This window comes from Neopelma chrysocephalum, unplaced genomic scaffold (assembly GCF_003984885.1).
Source record: "Neopelma chrysocephalum unplaced genomic scaffold, ASM398488v2 Primary Assembly neopelma1_43, whole genome shotgun sequence".
Taxonomy (NCBI): domain Eukaryota; kingdom Metazoa; phylum Chordata; class Aves; order Passeriformes; family Pipridae; genus Neopelma; species Neopelma chrysocephalum.
In genome coordinates this window covers 9,509,048-9,522,669 of record NW_020897702.1, presented here as the reverse complement: position 1 = coordinate 9,522,669, position 13,622 = coordinate 9,509,048, and the positions used below count along the sequence as shown (strand labels likewise).

The 13,622-nt window shown below is 39.1% G+C and overlaps 1 protein-coding gene across 3 annotated transcripts in view; it reads left to right on the top strand.

Moving 5' to 3' along the window:
• ELMOD1 (ELMO domain containing 1) overlaps positions 1–11,411 on the top strand; it is a 47,996-nt gene extending 36,585 nt beyond the window's left edge. For all 3 annotated transcript variants that reach the window (XM_027677292.1, XM_027677290.1, XM_027677291.1), the window contains exons 8-12: positions 1,132–1,265; positions 2,480–2,548; positions 4,925–4,975; positions 6,479–6,612; positions 10,032–11,411. In XM_027677292.1, the coding sequence (XP_027533093.1) occupies positions 1,132–1,265; positions 2,480–2,548; positions 4,925–4,975; positions 6,479–6,612; positions 10,032–10,204 (561 nt within the window). In that variant the 3' untranslated portion in view covers positions 10,205–11,411. The remainder of the gene's footprint in view (positions 1–1,131; positions 1,266–2,479; positions 2,549–4,924; positions 4,976–6,478; positions 6,613–10,031) is intronic.
• Positions 11,412–13,622: the final 2,211 nt, after the last annotated feature.

The window sequence follows — 13,622 nt, the reverse complement described above, 5'->3', positions numbered from 1 at the left end:
TCATTTATTCATGTTTACCAGGAGGGCACTTTATGAATGAGAGACAGATTAACTTAATGTGATTGAACTAATGATTAATACTGTATTTACTGTTGATGGATGAAAGATAGCAAATATGGTTTAAACAATGATGCTTTACGCAGTCATTGCAAAGTGAAATCATTAAAGTTTTAACATTCCTAGGGCACTTAATTTTAAATTCAACTAGGATTGCTAAAATTAAAACAATTTCTGTTTTTACTGGGGAAATGTGCATACAGCTCTTTCCCTTGGGTAGGCTTTATCTAAGTGCATTTCTTGAGGCCCTACTCACCAACTCATGATTGGTTATTAATCCACTTTCTTAATTCTAAATACTGATTTCTTAATATACTTTGGAAAGAGTGAGTTTAAGATATGGCACGTGAGGTTTGTATTTGTCAGACGTCAATTTAGGCTGCTTTTAGGCGCCCAGCAACATAGTATTTAGGCACTAAAGTCGCTGGACCAGTGCAGCTAAGTGGATTTATTCCAGCTGGCGATCTGGCTTCTTAAATCGCTTTCACCTTTTTTTTAATGTGAGATCAATGAATGATTCTTCCTTTAGTTAAATGTGATGGTGGCACATGCTATTCTTGTATGGATTTTATTTTTTTTTGTGTGTGTTCTCTGATTCGCTTTTCAGCACTGTTGTAGCCAAGTCAGCACTCTTGATTTATAACCTTTCCAGAGACTTGCAAAAGATGCCAGAGAAAAGATTGCCGCAGAGCCTCAGGGACTTGAGGGCTGATTGCCTGCCACTCTGTCAGTGATTTACAACCAGATCCAGACCATTCCTGTCTCTGTGCTTAGGGAGGCAGATACCACATTGATGAACAAAGCATGAGCAAAACAAGTCTTTGTGTGAGATGTTACAGCAGGTGTCGAGGTCGGAAGGGCCTTGTAAGGCTGAAACATCTGCAATACTTCAGAGCTGTTTGGGATTTCCCCACACACACGCACACACAGAGGAATTTAATTTAATTTGATTTTGTGTCCCAGTTGCTGGGATAGCAATGCAATGAAATTACATCAGAACTTAGTTTAAAAAGAAAAAAAAAAGCCATACTAATGTGTGGAAGTTTAATTATGTTTTACTTGTAATCTTCCTAGTTGTGGAAATGCTTGAAGCCCAATTCACCACTGAAAGCTCGGATTTCAAAGCAATGGTGTGAAATTGGTTTCCAAGGTGATGATCCTAAAACAGACTTTAGAGGGATGGGTCTCCTGGGCTTATATAACTTGGTGTAAGTATGTTCCTCTGTATGTGGGTTTATGTGTGTCTGAAGTCATGAAAAGCAGCATTACTTGCAGATTTTAGCAAGTCTGTGGGAATAACTTATAAAAGTGGCAGGGACTTCATATTAAACAAATGAAAGAATTTATTTGCTTGCCTAATTTTCGGAGGGTTTATCTCTTCAAAGAATTCTCCTCTCTTTCAGTATTCCTCATTCAACCTGGTAATACCACTTGCTAAGCCCTTTTTTTAGTTTCTCTGTGACACACTGAGTTAGCACTCTCTTCCCACGAGAAGGAAACTGTAAAGCATATTTTCACCAGTTGCTAGATCTCCTTCAACTAAATGCCCTGGAAGTATGTGGGTGAGAGGGTTATGTAACTGCTCAGCCACCTTCTTTGGGAATTTCATGTTGAATCCTTAAGCAAAACACTTAAAATGCAACCACTGATGGCAGACTTCTGTGGTTTGACTACTACTTCAATTTCTGTTGATACTCAAAATGAAGCAGTGAGCTTACATCACTTCTTCCTTCCAACTCAGGAGCACCAGGTGTTAGTACCATAGCTGTGCTTGATAATTTGGGAATTGACTAATGCCTGTCATTTTCTCCAGCCGTTGTATTTACTGCAGGTAGTTATGTAATTCAGAAACATTTGATAAAATAACCTTTCCCTATGAGGGGAAAAAGAAATATTTTCTTCTTTTACAGATTGAAGGACATAAATCATCCAGTGTCCGTATGTTCTTTTCTAGCAAAGCTCATTTAAGGATCTGGACTCTTGACTCCAGCTTTGAACTTCCAGGGGAAATTAATCCCTACTGTGTATTTAATTTCTTAGTGTTCCGTGATGACTCTTATCTTGCATAATGAATCTGCCAGATCAAGAAGGCTGAACTGCTTTCTCCTGAGCTCAGCACCTGACATGCTCTAACAATAAGCAACTGATTTCTGTAGGATGGGTAGAGAGGGGACTCTGGTAATGCGCATTCACTAAGCACTTACAGGATTGCACTTGTAGTTTGAGACTGCTTTAATCTTTTATTTTGGGGATCTGAGTGGTAGCTTAATGAGTTTAACATGTCAAGCACTCCTCATACTGTGTAACACATGCAGTGACCTTTAAAAGGGTGTGTATGAACAGCTCAGTATGTCTCAAGATGCTTTTTTTGTTGTTGTGTTTCTTTAACAATTCACCCTAAATACCCTATATATGTCTGCAGGTATTTTGCTGAATGGGACACTGAGATAGCTCAGCAAGTTCTCTCTGATTCTCTTCACCCTAAATACAGGTAATGCTTGAGACCAGAAATAATAACTTGAGAGAGCACTGTGCTGGCTCTGTCTGGGGAAGGGGGTTGGGTTTTCTTCTCTTTGTTGGGTATATGCTTGGGTATTGCCACATGCTGTCTGTTTTTGAGTACTGATCCTGTAAACTGATCAAGTACAAGAGGCAAACTTGTATTTTGAATTTTGGAAATAGTTAAATTTAGTGTTAAATGTTTTCACTTCTAATTTCAAGTGATTTTTGTATTTTTATTTACCTTTCTTTTAATTTGTTTGTGTTTTTTCATAATTAAAGAGAAGTCACTAAGAAGGAACTAAGGTATTTTTTTTCTTTTCTCTAAGTTTTCTGAGCCACTACATGTAAATAAACATCAAACCATACTACAGTTTGGCAGGTTATAAACTGATAATCTTTGTTGCAACACCAACAAAAGATCCATATTCTTTTCTTCAAACTTGACTCAAACATAGCTGGTGGTGCAACACTGGGTACAGATGAGCATGTTTATATATCAAAAACGAAATTCACCTTGCTTGATGTAGCTGAAGTGACTGACTTGATAATCATAAGTAGTCTAGGCCAAAAATTTGTTAGCAGAGCAGAAAGGCTCCTTTATTTATAGTCATATACTCTGTCTACCTTGACTAATGATGATCCCAATCTGGCGAGTCCATTGTCCTGATTGTTGAGAGATCAGGTACCTTCAGATGTCAAAATCTGTGTTATGGGAAATTTGGGAATATGAGATTTACTTCATAATTATTGGAGGGGTCCGATGCCTCTTATCCAGTTACATAGAAATCAGTTGCCTTAAAAGACATTTTTCTTCTGCCAGGAATGTTAGATATCCATACAGCTGGTCCACATCTGAATCCTGTGAAGCTTTTGATCTCCTTAGGTGTTTTTTTGTGATTGAGTTCCCAAGGTAATTCTATGACAGAAAGCCCTTGGAACGTATTAGTATTCTTCATTTGCATGTTTGATTACCAAGGGCAGTCTTGGAGTGCTGTGTGAGTATGTGCAATTTCTATGCCTTGACAGAGCATTCAGCAGAAGGATAGATGCTGCTGGGGGTGCCCATGGTGATCTTCCTGATGCAGTTGCTTAGCAGCTGTGCTGTTTTCTGATAGGATCATGATCAATGAATTTTCTGTCTTAGTTGAACTGTATTGCTTACCCACATCCTAATTATTCAATGCCACCCTTATTATTCAATCTTTACCTGGGGTTTTCTAAGTGTTGTTATGCCACAGCCTGCAAAGATGGTTAAGATTTTAGAGAATGAGTGAAGAATAAGGTGTTGCTGTATGCTAAGCCATTTAGAAGGTGAAGTTTTGTCATTGTGCATGCCACCTAGTAACACTCAGGTGAGGATGGATATGAACCTATTAGTATTTTAAATACTTAATGACAGCAATTTTTATATACTATATTTACATGAAGCTCAGGGAATTGTTTTTAGTGTAATATATACTTATTGTAGTTCAGGTATAGTCCAAGAACTATGCTTTCACACATAGTTGTCAATAATATGGGATCTAAAGCTTGCAAACTCTGATTTACTTAACCAAGGCAAAACTACCACAGCCATGTCAAGGTTGTAGCCCACTGGTTAGGGTCAGTTCCATGCCTGCTTTTAGCTGGGTATAAATGCAGACAATGATTTCTGCTAAACTTCCTCATTTGAATAGACTCAGACCTGGCTAGTGCAATATTGGCTGACTGATTGGATCACATGGCTTTTTTAAATTATCGAACAGCTGAAATTTAGTCTAAAATCAATCTGTTCCCTAGCTAATTTTATTTTAAGGGAGGTTTCTTCTGTGTCCTTGAAAATCTCCACATTATTATGCCAAATAATAGAAAATGCTGTTCCTTATTTTTGGCCGTTGAGTGGTTTCTAATTTGGATAGTCATAAAAACTGACAGCCAGAGAAGTATTTTTCAGGCTTGCTGCCTCAGGTGAATCATGCCTCCAGTGATGAGTGTCGCATATATCTCTGAAAACACAAAAAAAGCTAAAACCATCTTTGATTAGTTAAATGTAATTTCAACTTTTTGTATAGCTGAAACTTAACTGAAGTGGATCATCTTTGTGGTCAATATAGAAAAGAACTGGCTTTTACTGTGAGCATTGACATAGGTACCTATTTTATAATGGTGACACAAGTTTATGGGCAATGATACAAAGCCAGTTACCCATTTCAAGTCTGTTTGTATCAATCCATGTGGTCAGAAACAGAGTTAAACATGCTTAGCCATGTCAATGGAAGTAAAATACCATGTTCAAATGTTATAATATCAAAGAAATTGAAAGAAAATATTTGTCAGTTTGTAATTCATGGCAATATCTGAGTTTTAATTACTTTTTTTTCCTCAGCCAACTCAGCAAAGCTGAATGGGAGAAGAAAAAGTTTGATAAGGCAATTGGGTAAGTTTAAAGATCTTTTTAAAGTTGCTACAAACACAGCAGGTAACAATGACGCTGTATATTTGAGCAGAAAAAGGTGTTCCCTGGTTACATTTTAAAGGAAATTTCTGGGAGCATCTGTTGGCTTAACCACACCTTGATTTTGATCAAAGATTACAGGAGAAACAGTTTGTTACATTTAGAAAAAAATAACCCAAAAATTCTGTAGCAAGGAGAACCTTTCTCTGTATGCTATATATGTAGTGCAGTGATGAATATCTGTTTAATTCTTCTTTATGCGTAATGTGATCAAATGTCTCTTCTTGCTGTCAAAGCCAGGTTCTGAACTGCTTTTACGAAAATACAAGAGGGAAAAAACTGTAATGACATTTTTTTCTTCTTAAGAAGTGGGTTTGGTGCAGCTGCATTATTTGCGAGTATGGAACTGGATGTTCTTACTGTGTGTGTCTGAAGATCTGTAATGTATCCTACTGTCCATATTTCACTTTTCTGTTAAACATGCCTCTAGGTCTCATGCTGCAGTTGACTTCTAGACTAGTGTTTATTATTTTTTCCTCTTGAAATACAACAAAGGTTGAAGAAAAGGAAAGTATTTTAATTTACTTGATAAAGGCAGTTGAAAAAATACCCAGAGCAGTCTACAGAAGACAGCTGTGTTTAGATGAGAAGAAAAAAACTGTCACTGAATATCCAAATATGTTTGCTTTTATCACTAAATGTCAGTGTGAGACTTTATGTGTTTTCTTGGGAAATAATCACTGCCAGAAATGTCAAGTCCTTTATGCACGAGTCTCACAAATTAACTTGCAGATTCTGAGTTCTGTTGTGCCTAAATATACTTCACTTGATATCTCTTAGCAGGACAGGAGTTTGCTTCATGAGTTTGATTTTTCTTGGGTTTTTAACCAGTATGCTTTGACTTAGGTTTTTGCCTGTTTTCTGGCCTGTGTATCTAGTTCACTTCTAGGAAGAAGTTGGAGGTGACTCAGCTGGATCTTTTTCACAGGCTTTTTAGCCATATGAATGTCTTTATAGGATGGATTGTTAAAACCTGATATTCCTAACTGTGGGTAATGAATTCCTGTGGGGCAGATAATTTAAAGTAGCAAATGGTGGGTCACCCTGCAGCCACAGCCACCGTGTGGAGTCCTTGCCCTGTTGCAGAGGTGAGCGCAGGAGCACAGGGACATCTGTGCTTGTTTTTATTTCGTGTGAACTAATCAGTGCTGTTCCACTGAAAAGGCTGGCACAGTGATGAATCTCCTGTTTTCACTGTGTTCCTGTATTTCCCAAGGGAAACCTGCTGGTCAAATGTAAGAGGCATCCAGGATAAATGTTTTTCTTGCTTTCCACCCCATATGCACCTTGGAAACTCACAAAGGAGAAAATTAATATACCTCAGTATATAACACACAAAATCTGCAATGTTAGGGTTATCAGTGTTTCTTACAATGTGCTGAAAGAAGGTGAACTCTCTACAAATGTTGCTGCTTTTACTTACAGCTACTCTTTTGCTATTGTGGGCATTAACATAACAGACCTGGCATACAACCTGCTTGTGAGTGGAGCTCTGAAGACCCATTTCTACAATGTTGCTCCAGAAGCACCAACACTCACTCACTTTCAGCAGACGTTCTGTAAGTGGGGGGATGAATAGGTGGGGGGTCGGGAAATACAAAACTTGTAATCTGCTAACCCTTTTTGTACTAGCCATAGTTAAAAAAAAAAATAAATAATCTGCTGACACAACACAGAGACTGTAGTGCTAGTCTTGCTCTCCTGTCTTTAGGATGCTTGGATTCAGCTCTTAGTTGTGATAGACTCCACTACCAAACCAAGGGGTAAAATAAAACAAAAAACCAAAATTCCAGACCAAACAAAAAACACAAATCAAAAAACTGCATTAAGTGCCTGAACATATGACCTTCCTGGTTTTTTAAATAATAAGAAGAAAGTAAAGGGACTTTAAGGACTTTCTGGAATTTGCTTCCCCATAAATCCAACTGTCTTACGATACTTCCATCGCTGTGTTATTCTCCACACTTCAGCAGAGTTGCTCCCCTGCCAAAATAATGCTTTCCCAGCTCTTTCCCCTGTATTTGATCATCCCTTCTACAGCAGAGGCCTGCGCACCTTGCACAGTGGGAGTAACACTATCTAAACTTAAAGTGTTTGGCACTGCTTCCCACAGCATTTTCTTGGAGAAACTGGCTGTTCATGGCTTGGACAGGTGTTCTTTTTGCTGGCTATAAAACTGGCTGGATGGCCAGACCCAGATAGCTGGGGGCTGGTCACCAGTGATGTTCCCCAGGGCTCAGTACTGGGGGCCAGTACTGTTTAATAACTTCATTGATGGTACGGACGAGGGGATCGAGTACCCTCTCAGCAAGGTCTCAGACAACACCAAGTTGGGTGAGAGTGTTGATCTGCTGGAGAGCAGGAAGATTCTGAAGAGGGATCTGGGACAGGCTGGATCGATGTGTTGAGGCCAAAGGTTCAGCAAGGTGAAGTCCTGGTTCCCTCACTACAAGAAGGATAGTGAGGTGCTAGAGTGTGTCCAGGGAAGGGCAGTGGAGCTGAGGAAGGGTCTGGAGCACAAGTCTTATGAGGAACAGCTGAGGGAGCTGAAGTTGTTTAGCCTGGAGAAAAGGAGGCTCAGGATGGACCTCATCACTCTCTGCAACTACCTGAAAGAAGGTTGTAGCCAGGTGGGGGTCAGTCTCTTCTCCCAAGTAACAAGTAACAGAACAAGAGGAAATGGCCTCAAGTTGCCCCAGGAGAGGTTTGGATGGAATATTAGGAAAAATTTCTTCACCAAAAGGGTTATCAAGCTCTGAAACAGGCTCCCCAGGGAAGTACTGGAGTCATCATTGCTGAAGGTTTTTAAAAGACATGTAGATGTGGCACCACATGGCTTAGTGGTGAACTTGGAAGTGCTGGGGTAGCAGTTGGAATTGGTCCTAAAGGTCTTTTCCCACCCAAACAATGCTATGATTCTATATCCTATTCTTAATTTGTATTTCTTGCCATGTCTAAATCTCCCACCACTAAATCTGAGGGAAGAAGAGACATATTTTAGTGCCTTTGCAGTGTCATGTTACCACCTATTGGCTTCAGGATGGACTGTTCTCTTGGTTAAGCCTGGGACTTTGCCCCACGACCAGTGTGTCTGCTGACCGATATACGCAGTCCATTGGGATGACAGTGGAGGAAGTGCTGGTTTTGACAGTTCTTATCCATAGAGCACGTGAATCTACAAGTTATGAAACTGGATTAAACTTCTGTGGTTTTGGTATAATGGGCCAGTGAAGGTGGTAGATGTTCATATACACCCCATCTGCCATCCTAGGAAAGACCACAGGTTATCCCAAGAAAAACTTGAGGTTATCAAATGGATTTTATTGTAGAGAAACACCAACATATAAACTTTCCTGGAGCAAGGACAATTTGTCCAGAATTTTTCTGTTTGTCTGATAAACCCCTGTTCTTATGCTCTTAAAGTTTCTCTCCTCTCCATACTGCAGTCATCCTATGTTTCCTTCAAGTTTCCTTCAATCCCAGATAACATTAGGCTTCATTAAATGTCTACGGGCTGCCTGACTGAACTGGAAAGTCAAAATTACATTGACCAGGCAGCAACCTAGGGGGACACAGTGGTTGTACTGCGCGGACCTCCTAAATGCTGAATCCACATGTCACCTCACCTGCACCCTTCTGTTCCCTCAGGCTGTGGGGACACACGTTAGAAGCTGAGAATTGCTCTTGGCTCACTGGCCTTGGCCTCTGTTTCCTTCTCTGACTGTACAAGCAATGCATGAAACTGCATTGCTCCATGGCATGCTTGGCATGGTCACTGCTGAAGTACAGGAGGTGCCTCTTGGAAATCCCCTAGATTTTGGAGGTGGAAGATCTAACAATATTCTTCATTTTATGTAGTGGGGTGTTTTTTAAAAGGGGTTTTACTGGGCTTTTCTTTGAAAGTAACATCTCTGAGAATCAAACTGCCTGTGACTGCCAGAATCTATGGAAAAGATTCGAAGATGTACCTAGAGTACCTTTTGAATGAAGTTTCTCAAATTGATGATGGAGTAAACAAAATGTCTATCCAAAAATGTATTGAAATTGAAGTTAGAAGCATGTGTTTTAATTGTCATACAACAGAAAAAAACATGGATAAAAGCAATTAAGATTTTTTTTTTTTACAGCAAATGTCCTTACTTTCTGCAATACAGAAAACTGACTTGCACATTTTGCTGTGTTGGGGTGAACAATTACACTCCTTCAATGATACATTTGCTGTGGAAGTTGGGATCAAGAAACTGGGTCCAGTTCACTGAAGCTCTAATGCTGGATGTAAAGCTTTTCCTGCCAGTGAAAGTCTTTGAGGGCAAGGACAGCACAGAACTGAGAGGATAAAGGCCTTAATCAAAGCCCATATATTAAACCTCCTTTGGAATCACCTTTCTTCCTGTAACAGGGATGTCTTGCCAAAGCTAGTGGTTCTGTCTATCACCATATCATCCATCTTTTCGGAACCATAGGCATAAGTGTTAAACAACATTTTCAGCAAGGTCATGCACACACAAGGTACAAATGTGCACGAGGAGAAAGAGTTAACACAAAAAAACATGATGGCAACTGTTACTTTACCTAAGAGTATGGTCTTTTTTTAGTGGAGAGTAAGCAATGTTCCTATTAGGTAATATCTGTGAGGCAGAACTTGAATATAAACAAAAGGCTGGTGGGGCAGCACCAGCAGCATCTTTCTCTGCTTTTATACTCACTAGTTTAATGTTTCAATTAGTGAATCCATATGTCAAGACAACTAGTGACTTCTTGTGTTTATGGTGAGAAGTTCTGCCAGTGTGCAATATTCATCCAATTTTTTGTCCAAAATACATTTAGTCTTGTCCCTGCCCAGTGTCCTGAAGTGTCAGACCTCAGTGACCAGAATTCTCTGTGCAGATCATAATTATTAATTGCGGGCTTCTTTCTAATTTTGTATATCATCTTTACATACTGTATTCATCTCCTCTCCCTTTTTATTATTTTGTAGGCTATTTAATGCATGAATTCCACAAATTCTGGATTGATGAGGATCCACTGGACATAATGGAGTTCAATCGTGTCAGAGAGAAATTTTACAAGCGAATCTTGAAACAGCTCCAGAACCCAGAGATGGCTCTGTGCCCTCATTTTGCTGCATCAGAAAGTTTAATCAATATGTAGTTACTCACTTGATTTTCTTTGGAAACACTTTCTCACTCTTGTGTTAGACCACTGTTAGACCATCTCTAGCATACTGAATGACCATGGCAATCGTGTGCATGTTTTTGGCGCAGTATTCATCTATTTTTGTAACATGATCCCCTTATGCTTCTCTGATTGGGGATTTTTCATTTTAAATGGGTGCTCATATTGCCTCATTATGCAGTGTTACCTTCTGAATTGATGTCCAGATATCAGAGTTTTTCTATTTTTTTAGACTTTCCTCATAATTCAGCATTGACAATTGTATTTCTCTAGCTGTGTTTTGTATATGTGGAATAAGTAGCTGGATCTTGTATTGTGAAAGCTTTTTAGCTTCTTGATATGTTTTAAGGCTGGCATAACTTGGCATTTCAAGCAAAATATATGTTTGGACCTCATCTAGAAGATAATATGTGTAATTTAATCTGATGCAGGCAAACACATTAAAGTCCGGTTTTCTCCATGCAGCCACTATATGCTTAATGCAAAATTAACGAGGCTTATGAGACACAAGTTTCAGTGAGAAGAGTTTGTGCAGAATTACAATCAGCTGCATGAGTACCAAATGGTCTGGTGATGCTAATACATTCACAGTGAACTGCAAACACATTCACAACTACCAGATACTGGCAGGGGCCAAAAATTATAACATCAGGCTGTTCTCACCAACACCACCATGCTGAGGCATGGTCTAAATTCCTGCACATTCCTTTGAATATACTGAAGTTAGTATTTTGTCTCACATGCTGGAAGGCAACGTGATTTGGTCACGTGATGCTTGGTGAATTCAGGGGGTCAAAAATCTAAATCTTCTGTTTGAGCTACTGAAAATGTTGCTTTTGTTGTCAATTCAGTTCCTAAGATCTGGGAGAAATAATTGATCAGAAGGTTTAGAGCGAAACTTCTTCTCTTGAGTTTCCCAGACTACTTATAAAAAATAATTTAAAATGGCAAGCTGCCTTTTTTCTAAAACCATAAATGAGTAAAAAGTGTTTGACACTAAGATTGTGTAGTATATTGAACAACATCTACCATGGCATTTCATACCCATGGTATTTTTTACCTTCTAAGCAATCAATTTTAGTATTATATGTTTGTGTAAATCACTTGCATATGGAGATTAAACTAAGTAGTGTCCAACTACTTGTGAATTATATCAATAAATTATACATCATTCTAAACTGAAGCACTGTGGGTTTTATTTTTGAGATATGCAATAATAGAGATGAAAGCTATTTTACTTTAATGGATCAGGTAAAATGGGAAGTAGCGGCTCTGTGGTATTCCCAAATATGAAGTGTGATCTCAACTTCCTCAGATCAGGTGCTTCATATCATTTTAGTTACTGCTTGGGCCATGACTTTATAAGCAAAAAAAATAAAACAATAGGAATATTTAAACTTCTTGAGAAACTGCTTATTGGATTTAAGCTCTCTCGTTTCTTTGCTGAAATGTAAGATGGGGTTCAGGGCTTCTCTGCAGGGCTGGAAACTTGCACTCATTGTGGAGTTAATCAGCAAAATTCTATGGGTACTGCAATAATTAGTCCTCTCCAATGAATTTGGAAATAGGGAGCATTTGCATATTTTGCATGAAAATACAAGGAATAAAACTCTGCATGTTTAACTTACTACCATTGATTTTGGAAAGTTGTTATTTATAGTCCTTAGGTCTGAAGGACTTTTTTATGTCACTCTTGAAGCCTCTAAAATAAGTTTCTAGTAACAGTTTTCATAGTTTCAAATCTTAGACTCTCACTTTCTTTCCTTGTCCCACTCTGACTGAAATACCCTCTGCAATTTGTTAGATTACACTGGTTTATTTTTAATACTCAGCACTGGAGTTCATGGAGTTGGGGGAAGGGGAAGGAGGCACAAAGGTTCCTGCTACCTTCTTACTGGTGTCATCCTCTCAGTTATGCCTTGTCTCAAGGTGTCAACTTCAAATAAAATCAGAAAATCTCATCTGACTCCATGTCAGATTGTATCATTATAATCTAACTGGTTCGGGTGATAAATTTTCCTGTCTTTCAAGGCAATGGATTTAATGAAGCTAAGTGTGATATTCCTTCTTCTGTGGAGCCTTTGCATGCGGGTGCCTTCAGATCTTACCATCCTGCCCTCTTGTGCTTCAGCTTTGTCCTAACATGCTTGTTCTCAAAATCCTTGCCAAACCTGCGGCAATGTCCCTGGTGAGTGCCTAACACTGGCTGTGTGCTGCTGAGGGAGGATGTTTGTCTGGCACTGCCTTCCCTCCTCCCCAGGAATGACCCCCATGATGCAAACCTAAGCTTTTCTTTAAGAAATTAGAATTTACACTGTCACTGACACAAATCCAAACTGACCTGTCAAAAACTGGGTCCTGCTGTCCCTAGAGAGAAGAAAATGAAGAAACAGGGAAAAAAAAGGTATAAAGGTTATTTCAAGAAAGTAGAATCAGTATTTATACCCACTGCAGGGTGCAGAATTTGGTTTAATTAAGAATAAAGAAGATTTCTGTTGGATCTTTTGAAAAGCCTTCCACAGCCTCATGGTTGCTGCACTTCACAGATATCTCCTCTCCCACAGGTTCATGCCTGGCCATGTGCATCTTGGGAAGCAAGTGCTGCCTGCCCAGAATGTAAAGCAATTTTATACCTTTCTTTTTTAACAGGTAATTTTTGTCAGGCAAATATTTTACATTGGCAGTGCCATGCAGCCTTGTGTAGTTTTAAAAAGTCAAAGCTGCTAATTTACTTTATAAAATACAAGACAGCATACTGAACCTATGCAGAATGTCTTGCCTTGGGTGGGGAGATGAAAATATGATTGATGAAAACATAATATGGGGAAGTTGTATGTGATCTAAAATGCAGAAATGATTACCTTGATCTGTTTAAACCCAGAAAAAAGGCCCATGTAGTGTTGGAGTTCTTTAATTCTGTGTGCAGAATTATATAAGGGTGGTCTGTATTTCTCTGTTACAGATTCAGCCACTTCTCATAGCACAGCACTTCCTTATCCCAGTTAATGTGTATTTAATTTGATACCTGGGCTCCTATAACAACATTGGTGGATACCAACTTGTCTTCAGTAACCTTGGTTCTCCACCAGCATCTGTGGAGCTGGAGCTGTGAGAGCCGAGAGGATCTATGCCTGGGGGTTTGACTTTTTGGCTTGTAGCTTTTTTTTTCCTTTGAGGGAGGGAGAAATATTTTTGCTCTGATTCTAACTGTCTCTTTTTGAAGGTACTTCTGGTGCTGGTGGAATTTCTATGTACTATTTTTAGAAGCAAACAACGTCCATCTTACCTATGTGATTTGTCTTGGAGAATGGTATCTCCAGGCTGTTACCTGGAGCAGCACCAAATCTGGGTTGAAAAATTTACTGTCATGTACAGGGTAAAGGGGATTAATTTA